Consider the following 22520-nt stretch of genomic DNA (forward strand, 5'->3'; position numbering starts at 1 on the left):
GTTTAATTTAAAAAAATGAAGGATATGTTGAAACTTACAAGTCATGTAAACTAAAAAGATTTTGGTGTTTCTGAATCTGCATTTCTCCTGGAAAAAAAATGCAATTGAAATTTCTTTCCAGGTCTAGTTTTCAAAGGGAAGGAGTCCCAGAGCTCCCAATGATGGCCGTGGGATCAGGAACAGAAAAGCAGGGCTAGTGAATGAACTCTAGACCATTCACTTGTCTCTCTGTATATTCATTGACTTTCCTTTTCATACGGAACATTACCTTTCTTTGTTGCCTCTGACTGTATAGGCTATCAGGTTGGATGCACTTTAATACACAGTATGCGCTAATTCTCAGCATGACAAAGCCTGAGATGTAGTGGACAGTGTGAATGTAATGCAAACAGTGTATTCCCTAGGATTGTCCCCTGATGTATTCCCACTGCCTCGGGTTGGTGCAATATTTCACGAGGGAAGTCAGAATGAGTGTGGAGGATCCACTCTTGGTCTTTTCTTGGCTCCTGTTTAATTGCACATTTCACTTTTCCCCTGTAAAGGAGATCATGGTTGGAAGAAATGGCGGAGGGAAATCACACCGTGGTTATAGACTTCATTTTCCAGGGATTCATGGATCATCCGGAGCTTCAGGTCCCCCTCTTTGTGTCGTTCCTAATGATCTATGTTATCACCTTGGCGGGGAATCTAGGGATGATCATGTTGATCAGGTTCAACTCCCGACTCCACACCCCCATGTACTATTTCCTCAGCAATTTGTCTCTTGCCGATGTTGGTAATTCCTCGGTTGTTGCTCCTCGGTTGCTGATGACTTTTGTGGTTCAGGCCAAACCCATTTCCCTCGCTGCGTGCGCAGCACAGTTTTTCTTTGTCTGTAACTTTCTGACCAATGAAGCTTGCCTGTTGGCGGTAATGGCATATGATCGCTTCATAGCCATCTGTAACCCCTTGCTCTATAGCGTCGTCATGTCAAAGAGACTTTGTGTATTACTAGTGGTTGCTTCGTACATATGCGGCTTTGTGAATGCAGTTGTTCAGACTCCATTTATATTTACCCTGTCCTTCTGTGACTCCAATGTCATCAACCATTTCTTCTGTGACATCCCCCCAGTCCTTAAGCTGTCCTGCTCCGACACCCACATCGCTAACATGGTGCATTTCACCTTGTCCAGTATAGTGGTCATGACTACTATTCTCATTGTACTATTCTCCTACATGTACATCCTCATTGCCATCCTGAAGATCCACTCTGCCAAGGGCAGATGCAAAACCTTCTCCACCTGCGCCTCCCACCTGACGGCCGTCACAATTTTCTACGGGACTGTGATCTTCATGTATTTACGACCCAGTTCCGGCTACACCACAGACCCAGACAAGATCATCTCTGTGTTTTATATACTCATAATTCCCATGCTGAACCCCCTGATCTACAGCCTGAGGAACAAGGAGGTGAAGGACGCCTTTAGGAAGATGATAAACAAGAAGTTTTGTTCATAGTTAATATAATTATTGGGATTTGTGCTTATCAATAAACAAGTGGTGAATAAATAGTGAATTCTCTGTGTCATAGCTCTGATTTCCTTTGTTTTAACTGTATTCTGTGGCTTCTTCCAAAAACAAAACAAAACAGAAAATGGAATCCAGGCCTGTTCATCTTGGAAATTCAGTTTCCTAGGTTCAGGAATGACCAAGAGGCTGCAAAGATCACTATTGAAAGGGAGCATTTGTCACAGACCCCCTTCAGCTCACCTTGCTGGATACCCACCAGCTTGTGTTGAGGGGAATCCCAGCTTGGATCCCCAGATGTTTTAAGCTGCCAGAGACTGAATGGAGCCAGTCACTGCTGCAGTCTCTGGGTTCCTAGGCACACAATCAGGGTGCAGGTCCTCAGCCTAGCGCCCTTTCTGGAGAGCTAGAACCTGCTATCTAGCTGGCTAGTCCCTGGGCTCAGGGGTGACTGTTCAGACTCTGCCGTAGCTTAAACACTGCCTGTCCTAGAATGCCACCGAACAGTGTGAGCCTTGTGGGTTACAGCTGAACTCTCCCACAGGGCCACACAGTATGTGCAAAGAATGTAACACAGAGAGGGACACTCTGAACCAGAATCTAACACTGTAGAGCTAATACTCCACCAATAAAGCACAAGCCCATTTAGAAAAGGACACACATCCTAACTTCAATGGACCTCACCAGCTCATCCTTTCCTTGGGAGTCCCCTTGGGTAGCCGTCTGTGTTCAGACAGACTGCTCCTCTCCCTCCTCATCTAGCTCCTACAGGCAGCTCCTCTCAGTTCTAGCTGGTCAAACATGGCCAGGTAGAGCCCAAATAGAGCAGCTTCTGCCCTTTTATAAACATCTTACTCTGTCAGGTGACCTCATGATCAGCCTCTTCCGATGACCAGATACCCCTACCAGGCAACCGTTCCATTTCTTCCCCATCAACTGAAAGTTTAGGTGGAAAATTTTCAACCACGCCCAACAAGGAACAGATCCAAAGCTCATTGAAGCCAATGAAAAGACTCCGATTGACTTCAGTCAATATTGGTTCAGACTGCAGGAGTTTAAGTGGGGATATAAAGGCACCAAACTCCCATTCCAGGGAGTTGTCCAGGGAACTGGATGTCTAACTGCTCATTGAAAATGTGTATTTGCTCATGGGCAGTGGTTGATTGCACGATGGGGTTTCCAATCCTGTACCGGTATTAACGTGTTGAAAGGAAAATAGTCCTTTTATGTTATGGCACTATAGCGTCATTCCATTTTGTACATATATGGAAAAATCATAAGCAGTATTCCTAGGAGCACAAGAAGTGGATTTAAGTGATCGATGATTCAGGCAAAACTTCCTTGGACTAACCAGAGCATATCCAGTATGAATATTCAAATGTCACTGTGTGTAGGAAGCTTGCTAGTGCTATGAATATTGATAGCCCCATCACACTAGTACTTCATAATGTGTACTAGTACATCACAATCGTACATCATTATAAATTGATTGGACTACATTCATTCTTGATCTGTCCCCATATCATTCTCTCAAGACAAGGGAGTTACTTCAGGGACGAACCTGTCTCACTGTTTACAAAGTCCAAAGAAAGCCAAACAAAGCAGACCATTGATATACACCTCTACCCCGATATAATGCGACCCGATATAACACGAATTCAGATATAACGCGGTAAAGCAGTGCTCTGGGGGGGCAGGGCTGCATGCTTCGACGGATCAAAGCAAGTTCAATATAATGCGGTTTCACCTAAAACGCGGTAAGATTTTTCGGCTCCTAAGGACAGCGTTATATTGGGGTAGAGGTGTAATTTCAGGACTGCCAGAGAAACTCTTTCATAGGTTGGAGAGAAGATAAATAAACAAAAGCCCTACATAAAACAGCAACAGTTTTCAATGAGTAAAACCAGTGGTTCTCAACATTCTCCAGCCTGTGACCCCATGTTAAACAGAAAAAAAGGTTTGAGATCCCTCTTAAGTTTTGGGATGCTCCCCTTCCATCTAGCTGTGAAGACAGGGCAGCTGGTTGTGATGACTGGAAACAACCTCCTCTGTTGAGAACTCAGGAGTAAAACAATGTCCTCTTCATGTCGGCATGATGCAGCGGTGAGAGAAGATACTCTGATTTGGTGCAGGCTAGCTCTGCATGATGAAGGTCAACTCTGCATTATTCAGACTAAGTCCCTAAGCTCACCAGAGAGGACTTTTCTGGGGAATTTATCATTACACATTCCGAGAACATGGCCGATCGACCTAAGCTGAGCTTTGATAATCGTTACCTCAGTTCTGGTTGCTTTGATTCAGTATGTTTAACAGTGCCCTCCACTGGGTGAAATCTCAGAACCGAGGAAGGATACATACAATCTTCTCATCCTCTCACCGGAACTCCAACCTGGCCTAAAACATAACAGGCAACAGCAATTGTCCTTTAAGCCAAATGTCAGAGCATCTTGCTGATTCTGCATAGTGTCACAGACCCTCATTCATGGATCTTAAAAACAGCAATTTCTAATATTGTATTTGACTGGGTTCCATTATATGATTTTCTGTACATCACATGGAGTGGCTGAGTCATAGAAATAAGGATAATGATACAGAGAACTCACTCTTATTCCATCTACTGTTTATTGGTTAAAATATAATGATTATAATGACCAATAAAAAATCTTCTTGTATATCACCCTTTTAAAGGCATCATTTACCTCCTTGTTTCTCAGGCTGTAGATCAGGGGATTCAACATGGGGATCACAAGGGCATAAAACACAGAGGTAACCTTGTCTTGGTCCACCACGTAGCTAGAACTGGGTCTTAAATATATACATATCAGCGTCCCATAAAACATAGTGACGACTGTCAGGTGGGAGGCGCAAGTGGAAAAGGTTTTGCGTCTCCCCTTGGCAGAACGGATCCTGAGAATGGCCAGAAGGATGCACATGTAGGAGATTAGGACACCCAGGAAAGTAGTCGTGACAATTACAGTAGAGAAAGTGAAAAGTACAAGGTCAGTGACATGGGTGTCAGAGCAGGACAGCTTCAGCATGGGGGGCACATCACAGAAGAAATGGTTGACAACATTGGAGCTGCAGAAGGACAGACTGAATATAAATAGAGTTTGCACAATTGAATTCACAGAGCCACATACATATGTACCAGCCACTAACAGGACACAGTGTCTCTTGGACATAATGGCTCTGTATAGCAGTGGATTACAGATAGCTTTAAAGCGGTCATACGCAATCACAGCCAGGAGGCAACATTCATTGGTCACAAAGAAACAGACGAAGAATAGTTGTGCCGCACACTCAATCAAAGGAATGGTTCTAGTCTCTGCTAGAAAGGTCATTAGCAACCTGGGAGCTATGGCAGTGGAATATCCAATATCTACAATGGACATCTGGCTTAGGAAAAAGTACATGGGGGTATGAAGTCGGGTTTCAACCATGATTAACGCTATCATCCCAAGATTCCCCATCAGGCTGACCACATACATCACTAGGAACAACATAAAGAGGGGGATCTGTAGATCTGGATGATCTGTGAATCCTACGAAAATGAACTCGGTCACCGTGGTGTGGTTTCTCTCTGCCATTTATTCCAGAAACGCTCTCCTCTGCTGGTGAAAAAAAAAAAAGATTAAAATTAATCACTGGCCAATAAAGTACTGAGTACAGATCCCTCATAATCCCTGTGATTGTTTCTGGGAAACGGTGTATAAACGTAAGAAAGCTGAAATACATCGAAGGACACTCCTAGGGAATGTTCTCTTTGTATTCCCCACATGCTTTCCATTACAGATAGGACATGTTCCAGCTACAGAAATATTGTGGACTCTGTGTTAGGGTGACCAGATGTCCCGATTTTATAGGGACAGTCTCAATTTTGGGGGCTTTTTCTTATATAGGCACTTATTACCCCCCACCCCCATCCCAATTTTTCACACTTCCCCTCTGGTCACCCTACTCTGTTTTAATGTGTATGAAACCATCCAGTGGGTCAAATCTTCTATAAAATAAGAGATATATAGATTGGGAGTGTTTAGTTTAGAAGGGAGGCAAATAATCTATCAATGTATGCAAGTAATCAATGTTTATTCCTGGTCATTGATTTTCTCTTCCTAATCAAAATGACCTCAAAGGGCACAAGTGATGCTCAGTGCCCCGTTTATATAGGTGCCTAAATATAGATTTAGGGCCTAATATGAGGCAGCCCCAGTGAAAAAGTTTGGTATCACTAAAGTGTCACTGTCCTATTGGAGTCAGTGTATGTTTTACAGACATTCTTTGTAACCACGTGCATTATTTTTCCTCCCTGTTACAAATCCTCCTAGAGGTAATAACACTTGTAGGTGGTGTGGACTGTAACTGATTCTATGATTACTTTTGACTCAGATTCACAGAGCCTCGAAATGAGAAAATGCATCTCCTAGGGATAAATACTAAGTTAACCTGTGGAACTCCTTGCCAGAGGATGGTGTGAAGGCCAGACTATAGCAGGATTTAAAAAAGAACTAGATAAATTCATGAAGGATAGGTCCATCAACAGCTATTAGCCAGGATGGGCAGGATGGTGTCTCTAGCCTCTGTTTGCCAGAAGCTGGGAATGGGTGATGGGATGGATCACTTGATGATTCCCTGTTCTGTTCATTCCCTCTGAGGCACCTGGCATTGGCCACTGTCGGAAGACAGGATACTGGGCTAGATGGACCTTTGGTCTGACCCAGTATGGCTGTTATGTTTCTATGGAATTTCACTGCTACATGCACAAAGATGCTCAAAAGATAATAATAATGAGATTTCTTACCAGTCATGGTGTAGGTGTACACGCAGTAAATTCCATTGTGGTTTGTATTTGGTGGAGGAAGATATGGACTGGTTTGACTCCTCATTAACCAATTGACTTCAGCTGAACTATACATTCACACTTGTGTGACTGAGATCAGAATCTAGCCAGTGACATGGTAACGCAATGTGAGATGTGTGCAGATGGGACCAAAGCATCTCATGTCCGACTGTAATCTTTAGGATAGAAAGAAAATGAGTTGGAGATAATTTGTGAGTTTCCTAGTTACTGGAAAAACAGGTCTCTGGATTCTGCATATTCCCTCTGTCTTTACACCTGTGCTAGACGAGTAAAAAGAAATGAAATTATTTTTAGAAAATATAGGGAACATAGGAATTTCCATACCAGATCAGACAAATGATGCATCTAATTGAGTATTGTCTATGCATTAGTAGTCTTTGTTGTGTGCTTCAGATAAAGGGGCAAAGCCCTCACAGTAGGAAGTTATTCAATAACATGCCTATAGGGGTATTTTCACCCCACATCCAGGCAATTAGCGGTTGCCTCGTGCTCTGAAGCATGAAGGTTTACATCCCTTGCAAATGTCTGTATCATACCTAATGTAACTGTTCTTAATATTTATACTATGAATCAACCTCTCCCCCACCCTCCGAAATAAAACGTACCAAAAAAAAAAAAAAAACCTGCTCAAAAGACTTTATTAAGGTTGGAAAGTTCCACAATTGAAAATTAGGAAATGCCAGATTTGTGGTTGCCCATGCAACCTTAATTCTGCCCTCGTGGGTGTTTGCATTATGATAGTCTTTAATTACATTATCACAGGCTGTTTTTTCTTAGAACCACTGGATCCCTGCCTTGTTCAGTGTATAGAACAGACTAACTCTTGGGTGACTGAGTAGACAACCTAAATGATGTTCTGTTAATATAGTTTTGCATATGTAATTTCCTGGGTTTATAAAAAGGCAAAACTCAATTCCATCACAACACCTCCATTCTGCATCCTCTTGGTTTGCACCTGTAACCACCTGCAGTGCATTACAGACTTCTACCACTTGCACTACAGGCCTTTGCAAGAGCAGGCTGTTTTCTTATAGCTGACCGGGGAGATGGGTAGGATCTGTGGGGCGCCTGGCCCAGTATTCTGCCTCTCTCTTCCTCTGGGGAAGCTAGGGGAGAGCCTGCCCACATAAAATCCCCAGAGACGGGAATGAACCACTGGGCCACGTATGTAATGCAGAGGTGGCGCTCTCCTGCCCCAATCAACTCTGGTTGAGCAGGTCCAGAAGCAGTCACTATTCCAGGTGCAACATTGTCAACATCTGCTGCTTTTTTTGGTGGTAACACGGGCCCATCTGTTTAGAATACAGGTATTATACTGGCAGGAAGCTCAAATTTTGCTCACAACTGAAGCAAGAAAGGGGTGACAGTGGTTGTCAAAAGCTATAACTCAGCTAAACCTGAATAGAATTTAATGGGGAAAAAACAAAAAACAACAAAACCAAAAACGCTCTTCTCAAGTCTGAGGGCTTTCTCCCAACTGAATTTCAAAAACTTGCTGCAAACAATGGAGGTGTTTTAGCTTCTCGAAAACAAGACTGCAAGGAGCTGTGAGAATGGAAAGTGCTCGGTAACCTAATACAGGGAACCCGACCAGCTCCCCCAGTAGTAAATGCTGGATTCTTTTTTTTATTATTAAATATAGAGCTGATAAAGGTGCTTGATCGTGTAACCCTAAGCTCACACTTCATAGTTCATAGTTCTCTGTCCCCCTCCAGAGGCTGGACCACACAGAGCTAACACAAACAGATATTTTAAACCAGGTAGTTCATTTTTTTAGATCCCGAGGTCCTGGGCTTGATCCCCAGTGTCAATGACAGAACCGAAAGTACTGAGTTACAAGTGATACTAAGCGGAGACAGAAATATTATGTTCCTCCCCAGAACAGGCACACAACCAGGTGTGTGACAGAAAGTTTTCTGAGGACTCTGTCTGGTCCTCTTACCTGCTGGTGTGCATCAGCCTTGCCCTGCAGACTGTCAGGAGGAGATGTACTATTGTAGACTGGAATCTTGAGTTGACTTTAATTTATGCTGTACCCATTCTGTGTGTAAATAGAGAACTTCAGTTCTTCAAATGGTCACTCCAGCACCAGATCTGCTCTAGAATTTTTGAGCTAGCACCACAATTCATCATGCAAAAGAACACATTTGAGACTAAATAAATGAGATGGCAAAATAAGACATAAGAAAACAAGAGATTATATTTTATGGTTTTCTCTGTCTGCTATTTATCTTACACTATTTGGTTTTTCTGCAAATAGATACCGTCAACATAAGCAATCCTGTAGCATCATGTACCTTTTTCCACTGTGTTTTATTCTGAAGCAGAAAAGCCAAAAATAAATATCAAGCAAAATATCTGAAAAGCTGATGACAGGGAATCTAATTTAACGTCTAAAAGATCGAGAGAATATTTATTCCTAGTCTGTCAGAGCTGAGTGGATTAAGCCGACCTGTGGAGAAAGAGGTGTGTTATCACCGATCCCAGTAGAATGGTGTGTGGCTGACACAAGTGATTCTTATTTGGATCGGTGGCAACTTGGGACAAAATCCCTGAAGCAGCATGAACCTCAGAAGAGATAGTTAAAATGTCTTTTATGTCTCCTGGAGGTTGGGGATAATAAATCAGAGTCCAAAGTAGAACAGCTCCAACAGGAGAGACTGAGGGAGAACCACACCAGAATATCCCATACTTCAGCGGCTAGAGTGCCCACAGGAGAGGTGGTCAAATCTCTTCTTCTGTGAGGTGGAAGGGCCAGGCATCTCCATGCTCAGGAAGAGGTAGCCGTGTGCATACTCAGAGGCTAAAACAGGCACAAAGGAGCTTTTACTGCAAAAATGTAGGTGCCAAGTGAGTTTAGACACCTATAGGGTTTGGCCTCAGCGGAGTGGGGATTTCAGGAATAGCAATGGGGCCTAGTTCTGAATTGAGATGCCCAAAGTGGCAATTAGATTTAGGAGTACAGGTTTCATCTCGGCCACATGCCAACACTTAGATCTAGCCTACAGCCAAAAGATTTACAGGTCTTGCTATATCTGCTAGGGATGTGTTTGTCTACTGATATAATTATACTGGTATAAGCATCAGTGTTGATGATGTTATACCAATATAAAGGTGCCATATACTGGAATAGGTCCATACATTATAGGCCAGAGAGGACCATTGTAACCAGCTAGTCTGACTTCCTGTGTAACACAGGCCATAAAGGAAATTTTGAAAGTCTTGATTCAGGTGAACCCCCAATCTTTGCATCACCAGGCCCTTTAGCAGGGATCATGGACTAGCCATTGCACCCCAAAGCTCCCTATCACATTGCATGAGTGCTTTCTCCCTAGCATTAGCCTAGAATAAAACACCTTTACCCCATGGTGCTGCAACCGAGGCTATGCTACAGGGTAGCGCTGAGTGAAATTCAGCATTTCCATGCCATAGGAAAAACTGACTTTTCAACATGTGTCTGCATCCCCAAATCAAGGCAAAAAAGTTAAAATATTAACATTTTGAACACAATGGAAATTCTGAAAAATGGCCTTTTGGAAACGTCAAAATGTTTTGTTTGAAATTTTTGATCAACATGAAACACTTGGACATTCCAAAATTGAAATGTTTCATGTCGGGGTATTGACCTGACTTAAAAGGCTGCTGCCTGCCTCAGATTGAAATGTATTTATTTGGAAAATTTCAGCTTGGTTTGCCATTTCTGAGACTGAAGCTAGGGGAAAAAAGACATTGTTTTGCCCACATTATATATATATAGATAGATATATCTGATGCCTTTTCCTCTGAGAAGCTCTGGTGCCCCCCAGCTCTGCAGCAGTGACTTGAAATTTGATAGGGTGGTGCCTTATGCAATTCCCATGAAAATCAGCCCAAATATGACTATTTGAAAAACAGCTGTTGACACAGGATCAATGAAGATTTGCGAGAGCTTCCCAGTTTAATCCCCTCAAGATCCCCTCTGCCCTGGGCAGGCAACATCCCAGGGATTCTGGGGGCTGAGCAGGGTTTTCCCAACAATTCCAGATCTGGGCTGTTGCAGGGTCTCAAATTAGGCACCCAAAATTAGTGGCAAGTTTTGATCTTAATGTCTCTGTGCTTGAGTTCCCTACCTCACAGGGGTATCTGAAAATAAATTCAGACACTCTAGTGATGAACACCCTAGAAAAGCACACAAGCAAATTATAAATTCTGTCTTCAGAGCAGGGTTAGAATAGTTTAAATAAGACCTGGTATAGCAGATCCCTCTTGGTGTCTGCTGAGCTGACAAGTCACTCAGAAACCCTGAAGTTCAGTAACCACTGGTGTCATTTACTTACAGGTTCTGTTCCCATCACCTTTTTGCAATACTCAGCTTGGGTTCTCCTGTCTACACCTAGGAGCACTGCACTATCTCTACTACCCCTCCCTTAGCCTCCCCCACTTTTGGCTTCCTTCCTCCCAGCCTTTTCTATAGCCCCAGGCTAATTGGGTGGGTAACTGTCTCCCATTCACCAATTAGGTGCAGGTTTTTCTACCCAGCTCCAATTTGCTTCCCTTAATGGGAGCTGGCGTGACAGGGGGCTGAGTGACCAGCTCTTGCCCCGCCCCTGTCACACCTGGGCCCACACATTGAGTGATGAGGCTAAAACAAAATCCTGAACAGCTGCTCACAAAGTGGGCCCTGTCCATTCTCTGCACTCAAACTGGCTGGGAGCTTTTTAATAAAATGGATTTTCCACCAAAAATATGGATTTGCCAAATCGAAATGTTTTAGTTAGAATGTCTCAGTTTTGATTAAACATTTCTCAGGTACAGGGTGGAATTTCTGGTTAAACTCCAGAGCCATAGAGAGAGCGACCCCAAAATAGCCAAATCCCAGCTATCAGGGCACTCACCTGGGATGTGGGAGACCCCTAGTCAAGTCCCTTCTCTGCCTAATTAAGAGCAGGGAAATAGATTTATATTGCCAATATGACAGGTGAGTGCCCTAATGTCTGCCCTATTTTCTATGGCGCATCTCAGTCTCTCAATCTCTCCTGTTGGAGCTGTTCCACTTTGTATGAATAATAAAGGATTCATTGGGACAGAGAGAGAGAAAGTCTATCTCGATAGCCGAGTGGTTGTAAGCCTGATCTGGGACGTGAGACCCAGATCCAAGTGCCTGATTTGGAACGGGGTCTTGAATCTGAGTCTCCCTCATGTGCCAGTATGAACCACATGGGGGAACAAAACAAACAAAAAAATAGAAGCCAAGCAGCTGACTCTAATGATCTACTCCTTCTGGTGGCTGTTGTGAGTAGAAGGAGTCTGGGGACTATATAAGCCAGACCTAACTCAGTCCAGAAGAGTTAGGAGTAGAGGCAACGCCTAAGTAGACTGATGGAGGGCTAAGGAGGGGAAAATAAAACAGCTCTCAAAAGGGGAAGAAGGAGTTGTGATCACCTGAGGGGGGAATATTGAGTTTGGGGAGTGTTGGGCATGGCCTCAGGACCAGCGTCCACAAGAAAGTGTGGGTTTGCCTAGAGGGAAGAGCGCTATGGGGAATGGTGCTACGGATGATGGACGTAGAATCATAGAAGATTGGGGTTGGAAGAGACCTTAGTAGATCAGTGAGTCCATCCCCCCTGCTTGAACCCCAACTAAATCATCCCAGCCAGGGCTTTGTCAAGCCAGGCCGTAAAACCCTCTAAGGATGGGGATTCCACCACCTCCCTAGGTAACCCATTCCTGTGCTTCACCACCCTCCTAGTGAAATAATGTTTCCTAATATCCAACCTAGACCTCCCCCACTGCAACTTGAGACCATTGACCCTTGTTCTGTCATCTGCTGCTACTACTGAAAACAGCCAAGCTCCCCCAACCTTTTCTGTGGTGGTCAAGTCATCCTGACCCACCAGGCAATTGCTTGGTGGCATTTTGAGTGGTGGTATCTGGGGCTTAGTTGGAGGGCCAAGTCATATTAGTGATGGTTAGCTGGTCTCCCTGGAGCTGTTGAAAATCCACCAGTTCATCCCTTATCCTAGATGAGTACCGTAACCACTGGGCTACTGGCTATTCATGGGCTGGGCTTCTCTATCTCTCATTTTCTGTGAAGTTTTTCCAGAAGACCAGGTTTCATCCCAATATAGAATGGGAAAATATTTTGAAATCTTGAAAATGTTCAGGGGATGGGAAATCCTTTTCCTACCCATGTCTAGTCTGTACCCACTACCATAGGGATTGAGGAATACCCAAGCTGAAATCACACCTTGGAATGGCGCATAGATAGACCCAATCAGAAAAAAACCCTATTTTTAGAACCTGTTACAGTTCTTATGTTAGCTATCACTTATGGTCACCTAAATGTATTATTGCCCTTTGATGCCAGTGACTCTATAAAGTTGAGCAGATCTTTCCATTTAATATCTAGCCTTCAGGAAGAAAAAAGACATTCAGTGACATGAATGTCTCCACAGATACATACTATCCCTGCAACACCTTTCTGCTGGGGATTCCCAGCGTGGGACACAGAGCCTTCGTAGGACCCTTGCTCTGAGTTTCAATGGTGCCAAGTGCCATCAACTCCCACTGACATTGTTGGAAGCCGGAAGAGAAAACCAGTGTAAATGAAAACATCCTACACCATTCATTATTGTCTATACATTTACAAGAGATGATTTCCCTCCTTTCCAAACTAATCTGATTAACAACAGAGAGGGTGTGAGGGGGAGACAGGGATGGCAAAGGCCTGTGCCCTAAGGGACATTTCTGGCATAGGAACGATTCAGATTTCGACAATCTCTCATATTGTGATGGAATCTCTGCATGTATTTAACTGAATGTAAAACAATGTACAGTGTGCTGTGTTTCTGTGCGGAGACCGTGCACTAGCTCCATGGGGAAGTGTGTGTATAACCCATAGTACATTCCCCAAGACACACTATTTCACGGGAGCAGTCAGAGTTGTTACAAGGAATTGACACCTGGTCCCTTTTTGGCTCCTGTTTACTTGCAAATTTAGATTTCCTCCCCCTCATACCAATGTGACACAGTTGATTTTTCTGGGATTCATGGACCACCCAGAGCTGCAGGTCCCCTTCATCATGTTGTCCCTACCAAGCTACATTGTCATCCTGGTAGGGAATCTTGGGATGATTGTTTTCATCAGGATTGACTCCCATCTTCACACCCCTATGTGCTTCTTCCTCTGTAATCTGTCCATTGTAGATATTGGTTATTCCTCTGTCATTGCACCTAGGATGTGCATGAGTTCTGTAGCAGAGAGTAATAGAATCATTTCATTCACTGAATGCGCTGTGCAATTTTTCTTTGTCTGTGTCTTTGTGACCAGTGAATGATGCCTCCTGGCCACCATGGCCTCTGACCGCTTCACAGTCATCTGTAACCCACTGCTCTAGAGGGTCATCATGTCCAGGAAACTGTGCACTGATAGTTGTTGTGTCTTTGTGAATTCAACTGCCCGAACAATTTCTATATTCAGCTTGTCTTTCTGTCACCGCAGTGTCAGCAATCATCTCTTCTGTGACATCCCCATCCTTAACCTGTCCTGCTCTGACATACACAACACAGATGTTACTCATTTCACCTTGTCGACTATATTTGTCATGATTACTATCCTAGCTGTTCTAGTCTCTTATATGTACATCCTCGTAGCCATCTGTGGTCAGATGTTGGCTGGGTGTGTGTTCGTTCAGTGTGCTGTCCCAGCTCTGTGCAGATAGTGGAAATAGAAGACCTCAATTAAACAGCCCAATAAATCCACAGACTTGATTTTCAGCAAAGGCACCTGGCCAGGTTTACTGTCAACAAAGCCTGGTAATAGCGCCTGGATGTAGAGTAAGACATGTATGCTCGTGACAATGGACGCAGCTCAGTCAGTGGCAGGACTTTCCACTGCTCCCTAGGCTGGCCAAAGACACTCCCTCTGAGATACAACTTTATACACCAATACAAACAAGTTACGTATTGCCCCTGACATATCAGAGTGACACCCTCTGACATATTAGGGTGCCACCCATTGACGGATCCAAGGGCTGCCCATTACCTTGTACATGTTGGTTTGATTAAAACATCTCTATCCATCATGATATCATCCTGACCTTATCCTTAAGATGGGTCAGCATGTTCCTGTTATCTCTGGGGAATGTGTTTGGTATCAAGGTGTTCTGGTGCCATCTTTCTGGAATGTGTTGGTGTATATATTTCTGTGCCTAGCACTACTTAAGCATGTGTGTTTCTGCAATGTCAGCCCTGTTCTTGCCAGATTTTGTGAATGGGGCCTGCCTCTTGCTCACAGCTTAGCTTTGCTTTATAGCTGCAAAGTTTTGACTACTTTAGCTCAGGCCTCAGGCCTCACACCAGGCCTCTGATACACGGCCTTATGTTTCAGGCCATCTTCTTACTACACCATCCTGAAGATCCGCTCTGTTAAGGGAGACTCAACCCCTTCTGTACCTGTGCCTCTCATCTGACAGCTGTCACTACCTTCTACAGTACTCTGATTTTATGTATTTATGACCCGGTTCTGGCTACACCTTGGACCAAGACAACATCATCTGTGTTCCCTATGCTGAACCCCCTGATCTACAGCCTGAGAAACAAGGAGGTGAAGGACGCCATTAGAAGGATGATCTACAGGAAGATATTTTCTCAATAAATATCATTACTGATTTTTAAAAAAAAATCAATAAACAGCTCTGAAAGAAGGGCAAGTTCTCTGTGTCACCATCCTGATTTCTCTGATTGCACCAAAAATGATGGTGCATAATGCGGGCTCGTTAATACTGGCAATTGCAATAGGAACCTAGGACAGGAAGTGATCCCCCCCCCAGGTCATTGAGTCCAGTCTACTGCTGTTGCAGGCAGCAACATGATAAAATCCCATTCATAAACTTATTCAGTTCCACTTCAAATCTAGTTAGGTTGTATAACTCCACTAGCTCTAGTGGGAGGTGGTTCCTGAACGTCACTCCTCCGATGGTTAGAAACCTTCTTCCACTTTCCAGACTAACTTTATTCATGGCCATTTTATACCCATAAATAAGAAACAGGCCAGGGCTAGCTGACCCTGGTTTCAATCCACCGACCACTGGGTTATTATGGGAGTCGCACACTTCCAGCATTCTACTGAGAGGGTGTCTGCAGTTTGTTGTAATCAGTAAGGCCAGACCGCAAGAGATTCTGTTTGTCAATCACAGGCCTCTTCTACTTGATTTAAAGGTGAATTGCAGTTACCATTAGTGCTTTAGGTTGGGTGCCCTCTGTAGATTGAAACTCAAGTAAAAGGATGCTGAAATCATACAAATACCTGAGCTGTTCTGAAATTGCATCTCAATAGAGGACACTGTTAAATATACAGGTCCATACATTTTATATTCTCTCTCATTAGACTGTGCTCAACTCCCAGTGTGCTAAGATCACAGAATCTCCATTCCAGCACTACTGTTACAGAATTTTAAGGAGGCCAGGACTGCAGAGAACAGCACATCTCAATCATGTGGGATCAGAGAGAGAACTCAGGGCCTAGTATGTGGAAAATATTTCCATGAAACTCGCAGATCATGTGAAATTCACTCTGATTCCAGTGCAGACTCAGATATGGGCTTATAAAAAGTATAAAAAGTCAAGGAGGGTAATGGACAAAGTTGACAATGCAGATGATTCTTAGGGAGAACTGATTAAACAATGTCAGAATAACCACTGCATGGGCCGCTGACAAAATGCCAAGAAGGAAACAGACCATTGCCTAATATACCATTGTTCTTCTTCGAGTGCTTGCTCATATCCATTCCATTAAGTGTGTGCGCGCCGCGTGCACGATCGTCGGAAGATTTTCTACCCTAGCAACACCGGCGGGTCGGCTGTGGAGCCCCCTAGAGTGGCGCCTTCATGGCGCTGAATATATACCCCAGCCGACCCGGCGCCCCCTCAGTTCCTTCTTACCGCCCCTGACGGTCGTTGGAACTGTGGAGCGCGGCATAGCTGTTCTCCACTCTCCCTAGCTTAGTTAGTTATTCGCAGTTATAGTTATAGTTATAGTTCTAGTGTTTATAGTTAAATAGTTTTTAAAAGTTGTTCTAGTTGTTATAGTAGTTCAGGGGATTAAGGGGGTCATCTCCCCCTTTCTCCCCCGGCCGCGGGGCCGGGCTCATGCCCAACGCTCCCGGCTTCAAGCAGTGCGCCTCCTGCGCTAAGCCTATGCCCACGAGCGACCCGCACGACTCCTGTCTGAAGTGCCTGGGAGAGTCCCATCAAACAGATAAGTGCAAGATCTGTAAGGCCTTCAGACCAAGGACCAAGAAGGAGCGGGACTTTCGGCTCCGGCAACTCCTGATGGAGGCGGCACTTAGTCCGGACGCTCCATCTACAAGTCAGGCCCCGGCACCTAGCGCCTCGGTGTGCAGTGCCCCGGCGGCACCGGCCATGCCGACCACGCGAGTGGCGTCGGACAAGCCTCCCCGGCACCGGACCTCGTCGGCACCGCAAGCACAGCAAGTGCCTCGGCGCCGGTCATTATCCCCGGGGCATAAAAAAGCCCATAAGACGGGGACCTCCGTGCCGAAGACGCCGGCTCCCCCAGTGCCGGGGGTAGAGCCGCGTCCGCCGGTGGAGCACCGGAAACAGGTGCCTCCAGCACCGTCGACTCCGGCGCCGAGGCCGTTGAGTCCGGTGCAGATAGCGTCTCCACCGAGACCGGCGGTGATACAGTGCCTCCCGTCGACTCCAGAGACCTTCGCGGCGGCGAGAGACTTAATAGCTCTCACGGAGCCGGCACCGCCTCAACCACCGGCACCGACGGCACCGTTGACTCGTCCGGTCCAGTCGAGGGGGAAACCTGCCTTGATGCGCCCTCCATCGCAAGGGCTGGAACCTCGGCACCGGTCCAGGTCCCGAAGCAGGTCCCCACGCCGCTCGCAGTCCCGGCGCCGAATATCACCTCGGCACCGGTCGTACTCGCGGCCAAGATCTTCGTCGCGGCACCGCTCTACGTCTCGGCACCGCTATGATCGTCGGCACCGATCAACGTCGAGACGTAGTTCTCGGCACCGCTACGGTCGACGCTCGACGTCGAGAGGCCGCTCCCGGCACCGGGCATACTCCAGGTCCTCGTCGAGGTCCAGATCCGACTCCCGGCACCGACGAGGTCATCGGCACCGATCGCGGTCCCGGCACCGTTCGCCGGCACCGCGTAGAGATAGATCATCTCCGGACCGGCACCGTGCGGCACCGCAGCCCACGGGAATCGTCTCGACTCTCTTGGCACCGCCATGGCCATCGAGATCGGTGTCTCGCTCCTCGGAGGACCTATCGAGATCGGCATACCCCCCTCAGGGGCAAGCCGAGGAACAGGACTTGGGCCATTGGCAGGAGATAACAGAGGACCATTCTCATGGCCCATCTCACTGGTCGTTTTGGACCCCGTGGGCGTACCATCAGGAGCAAGGGGCTCCAATAGCTTCGACCTCTCGCTCGGGTCACTCCGTTAGAAGGGCCCCGGAGTCCACCATCTCTCGGCCTCCGCCAGGGGGCATGGAGGCTTCCGTGTCCGCACCACCTGACGCCCTGGACCCAAGCGCAGGTGATGCTCCGGCCCAGGAGCAGGGAGACCAGGACCCTCCCTTGGATCCTGTACCACCGGAGGCATCTTCCTCTTCCTCTCCGGATGAGGCAGTGGCGGGCACATCGTGCACAGGTCCACCTCCAATAGACCTTCGGGCTCACCAGGATCTCCTGCGTAGGATGGCCCGTAATATGGACCTGCAGGCGGAGGAGATAGTGGAGGTGCAGGACCCCATCGTGAATATCCTCGGAGCGGATGCCCCATCGAGGGTGGCGTTACCCCTGATCCGCACGATACAAGCCAATGCAACTACGATATGGCAAACTCCTGCCTCTATCCCACCCACAGCGAGAGGGGTGGAAAGGAAATACTTTGTTCCGTCCAAAGACTACGGGTACTTGTATACCCACCCCCAGCCGTGTTCACTGGTGGTGGCATCAGTGAACGCAAGGGAGCGCCACTGTCAGCAGGCCGCAGCGCCCAAATCGAAGGAGGCTAAGCGCCTCGATTTGTTCGGCCGTAAAGTTTACTCATCCGGAGGGCTGCAACTTAGAGCGGCTAACCAGCAGGCGCTCTTGAGCCGCTATAACTTTAACTCCTGGAACTCTATGGGGAAGTTCAAGGAGTTGGTTCCCCAAGAGTCCAGGGAGGAGTTTGGAGCCCTGGTAGAGGAGGGTAAGAAGGTGGCTCGGACCTCCTTACAGGCCTCCTTAGACGTAGCGGACTCTGCTGCGAGAACCCTGGCCTCAGGTATCGCTATGCGGAGGATCTCCTGGCTCCAGGTTTCGGGTCTGCCTCAGGAACTGCAGCAAACCCTGCAGGATCTGCCCTTCGAAGGACAAGGGTTGTTTTCAGAAAAGACGGACTCTCGCCTGCAGAGCCTCAAGGACTCCAGGACAATCATGCGTTCCCTGGGGATGCATGTTGTGGGCACTCAGCGCAGGCCATTTAGGCCGCAGCCTCAGCGCTTCTACCCCCCCCCCCCCCCGCCTCGTCAGAGACAGGACTCGGCCCGGAGGCGAGGGCGAGGTGGTAGACGAAGGTGGACCGGCCCTCAACCCGGTCAGAACCAGGGGCCACCTAGACCACCTTCAGGCCCCAGGCAGAACTTTTGAAGGTGCGGTCGAGGACGGAGCCCCAGTCATCCCCCAGGATCCAGCCCCCTCCTTTCGGGATCGCCTTTCCCATTTCCACCGTGCCTGGTCCCTTATAACTTCGGACCGTTGGGTCCTTCGCACGGTGGACAGGGGATATGCTATCCAGTTTTCTTCAATCCCCCCCTCCTCCCCCCCTTCCCCGTCCCTCTTCAGGGACCCTTCTCACGAGCAACTTCTTATACACGAAGTTTCCACGCTCCTTGCTATGGGGGCCATAGAGGAGGTTCCAGTGGAGTTAAGGGGCAGGGGATTCTATTCCCGTTACTTCCTCATTCCCAAGTCCAAAGGAGGTCTGCGACCCATCTTGGACTTGCGCGGACTCAACAAATTCGTAGTAAAGTTGAAGTTCCGCATGGTCTCTTTGGGGACCATTATCCCTTCCCTCGATCCTGGAGACTGGTTCGCCGCCCTCGACATGAAAGATGCATACTTTCACATCGCAATTTACCCGCCTCACAGACGCTTCCTGCGGTTCGTGGTAAGCAAGGTGCACTACCAATTTGCAGTCCTTCCCTTCGGCCTATCCTCGGCCCCGAGGGTGTTCACGAAATGTATGGCTGTCGTGGCAGCGTACCTTCGTCGGCAAGGGATACAGGTGTTCCCGTACCTAGACGACTGGCTGGTATGCAGTCGCACCAAAGAGCAAGTTCGAGCTCACGTCCACATAATAGTGCACACATTCAACAAGTTGGGCATCCTACTCAACAAGGACAAATCCACTCTGGAACCTACCCAGAGAATAGAATTCATCGGCGCAGTCCTAGACTCCAGACGTGCACAAGCCATCCTGCCAGACAACCGCTTTTGCACCATCACGAGCCTCATTCAAGGACTCAAGGCCTTCCCAACTACCACGGTGAGGTCGTGCCTCACCCTGCTGGGTCACATGGCTTCCTGCACGTACGTAACCAGGCATGCCAGACTTCGGCTTCGCCCACTTCAAACCTGGGTGTCATCAATATACCGCCCACATCGGGACAGCCTGAACATGGTGGTCACGGTCCCGAACTCGGTCCTGACCTCCCTCACATGGTGGCTAGATCACAATGTGGTTTGCGAAGGGATGCCATTTCACGGCCCACAACCCTCTCTGCACCTAGTCACGGACGCTTCATCTCTGGATTGGGGCGCCCATCTCGACGAACACCATACCCAGGGCCTGTGGACTGCATCCCAGCTAGCCCTGCACATCAATGTTCGGGAACTGATGGCGGTGCGCCTGGCGTGCCAGACATTTCTCAACCTCCTACGTGGCCGATGTGTGTTAGTTCTCATCGACAACACCACGGCCATGTTTTACATCAACAAGCAAGGAGGAGCACGTTCGTCAATTCTATGCCAAGAGGCTATTCGCCTGTGGGACTTCTGCATCGTCCACTCAATCCATCTCGCGGCATCGTTCCTCCCTGGAGTCCAGAACACTTTAGCGGACCGACTCAGCAGGTCCTTCCAGACGCACGTGTGGTCTATCCGTCCGGACATCATACATTCCGTCTTCCAGAAGTGGGGGTTTCCCCAGATAGACCTGTTTGCATCTCGGGACAACAGGAAGTGCCACGTGTTCTGCTCCCTGCAAGGTCGAGCTCCGGGCTCCCTCTCGGATGCGTTTCTCCTTCCCTGGAAAGACCACCTGTTTTATGCCTTCCCTCCGTTTCCTCTGGTCCACAAGGTACTGCTCAAATTGCGCAGAGACCAGGCACAGGTGACTCTGATCGCCCCAGCGTGGCCGAGACAACATTGGTACACCACGCTGTTGGAGCTCTCGGTTCAGACACCGATCCCGCTTCCATTATGCCCGGATCTCATCTCTCAGGACCACGGCCGCCTGCGTCACCCCGACCTGCAATCACTCCACCTCACGGCGTGGCTGCTCCATGGTTCACCCAGGCAGAGCAGCAGTGCTCGCACTCTGTCCAACAGATTCTGCTGAGCAGTAGGAAGCCCTCAACACGGACCACATACTTGGCCAAGTGGAAGCGGTTCTCCTGTTGGTGCGAACAACGAGCCACGTCCCCGTTGCAGGCACCTATTCCTCTCATATTGGAATATCTCCTCTCCCTAAAACAGCAAGGGTTGGCGATATCTTCAATTAGAGTTCACCTGGCCGCTATATCAGCTTTTCACCCAGGGGAACTCGCGTCTTCGGTATTCTCTAACCCGATGGTCGTTGGATTCCTCAAGGGCTTAGACCGGATGTACCCACAGCAACGTCAGCCCGTTCCAACGTGGGACCTCAACCTGGTTCTCTCCAAGCTCACAGGTCCTCCATTCGAGCCACTGGCCACCTGTTCACTTCTGTACCTATCCTGGAAGACAGCCTTCCTCGTAGCCATCACCTCAGCAAGGCGCGTTTCTGAACTCAGGGCGCTTACATCTGAGCCCCCTTACACAGTTTTTCATAAGGATAAAGTGCAGCTTCGTCCACATCCTGCCTTTCTCCCTAAGGTGGTTTCTCCTTTTCGTATCAACCAGGATATATTTCTCCCGGTCTTTCATCCTAAACCACATGCCACTCGCCAGGATCAACGTTTGCATTCCCTGGACGTACGCAGGGCCCTGGCCTTCTATATTGACCGCACAAAGCACTTTAGAAAGACGACGCAACTCTTCGTTGCAGTGGCCGACCGAATGAAAGGCTCACCGGTCTCCTCACAACGCCTATCCTCCTGGATTACGTCTTGCATCCGGACTTGCTATGACCTGGCAGGTGTCTCAGCACCGCACCTCACCGCTCACTCCACGAGGGCCCAGGCTTCCTCGACGGCTTTCCTGGCACAAGTTCCGATCCAGGACATTTGTAGAGCAGCGGTTTGGTCATCAGTCCACACATTTACAGGTCACTATGCACTAGTGCAGCAGTCCAGGGACGATGCTGCCTTCGGATCAGCGGTTTTGCACACAGCAATGTCTCACTCCGACCCCACCACCTAAGTTGGGCTTGGGAGTCACCTAATGGAATGGATATGAGCAAGCACTCGAAGAAGAAAAGACGGTTACTCACCGTTGTAACTGTTGTTCTTCGAGATGTGTTGCTCATATCCATTCCAAACCCGCCCCCCGTCCCCACTGTCGGAGTAGCCGGCAAGAAGGAACTGAGGGGGCGCCGGGTCGGCTGGGGTATATATTCAGCGCCATGAAGGCGCCACTCTAGGGGGCTCCACAGCCGACCCGCCGGTTTTGCTAGGGTAGAAAATCTTCCGACGATCGTGCACGCGGCGCGCACACACCTAATGGAATGGATATGAGCAACACATCTCGAAGAACAACAGTTACAACGGTGAGTAACCGTCTTTTTTCATTCTCCAATTGGTGGACACTGAATTGTCTATAGAAGGTAGATCAAGAACATCTCTTCTCCGGTCTCATAACACAAGAACAGGAGAAAAATCAATCAAATTAAAAGTTAGGAAATTCAAAATCAAGAAGTCCATTTTCACAAAATGTATGATTATTCTAGGGA

The 22520-nt window shown here is 47.6% G+C and overlaps 2 protein-coding genes across 2 annotated transcripts; one reads left to right on the plus strand and one right to left on the minus strand.

Annotated features, from left to right (window-relative positions):
* Window positions 1-558: 558 nt before the first annotated feature.
* Window positions 559-1497, plus strand: LOC135979237 (olfactory receptor 5AR1-like). Its single transcript, XM_065579732.1, has one exon. It carries the CDS (start codon window positions 562-564, stop codon window positions 1495-1497), a length of 936 nt encoding a protein of 311 aa, XP_065435804.1. The 5' UTR covers window positions 559-561.
* A 2629-nt stretch (window positions 1498-4126) lies between these two features.
* LOC135979236 (olfactory receptor 5AR1-like) lies at window positions 4127-6513 on the minus strand. Its single transcript, XM_065579731.1, has 2 exons — window positions 6305-6513; window positions 4127-5117 (listed from the first exon to the last, which is right to left on the minus strand). Exon 2 carries the CDS (start codon window positions 5091-5093, stop codon window positions 4149-4151), a length of 945 nt encoding a protein of 314 aa, XP_065435803.1. The 5' UTR covers window positions 5094-5117; window positions 6305-6513; the 3' UTR covers window positions 4127-4148.
* Window positions 6514-22520: the final 16007 nt, after the last annotated feature.

The sequence above is a fragment of the Chrysemys picta genome, unplaced genomic scaffold (genome assembly GCF_011386835.1).
Source record: "Chrysemys picta bellii isolate R12L10 unplaced genomic scaffold, ASM1138683v2 scaf734, whole genome shotgun sequence".
Lineage (NCBI taxonomy): Eukaryota > Metazoa > Chordata > Testudines > Emydidae > Chrysemys > Chrysemys picta.

Excerpts from the sequence above, each read along its gene's own strand:
- LOC135979237 (XM_065579732.1), top strand. The coding sequence starts at position 562 with ATGGCGGAGGGAAATCACACCGTGGTTATAGACTTCATTTTCCAGGGA.
- LOC135979236 (XM_065579731.1), bottom strand. The coding sequence starts at position 5,093 with ATGGCAGAGAGAAACCACACCACGGTGACCGAGTTCATTTTCGTAGGA.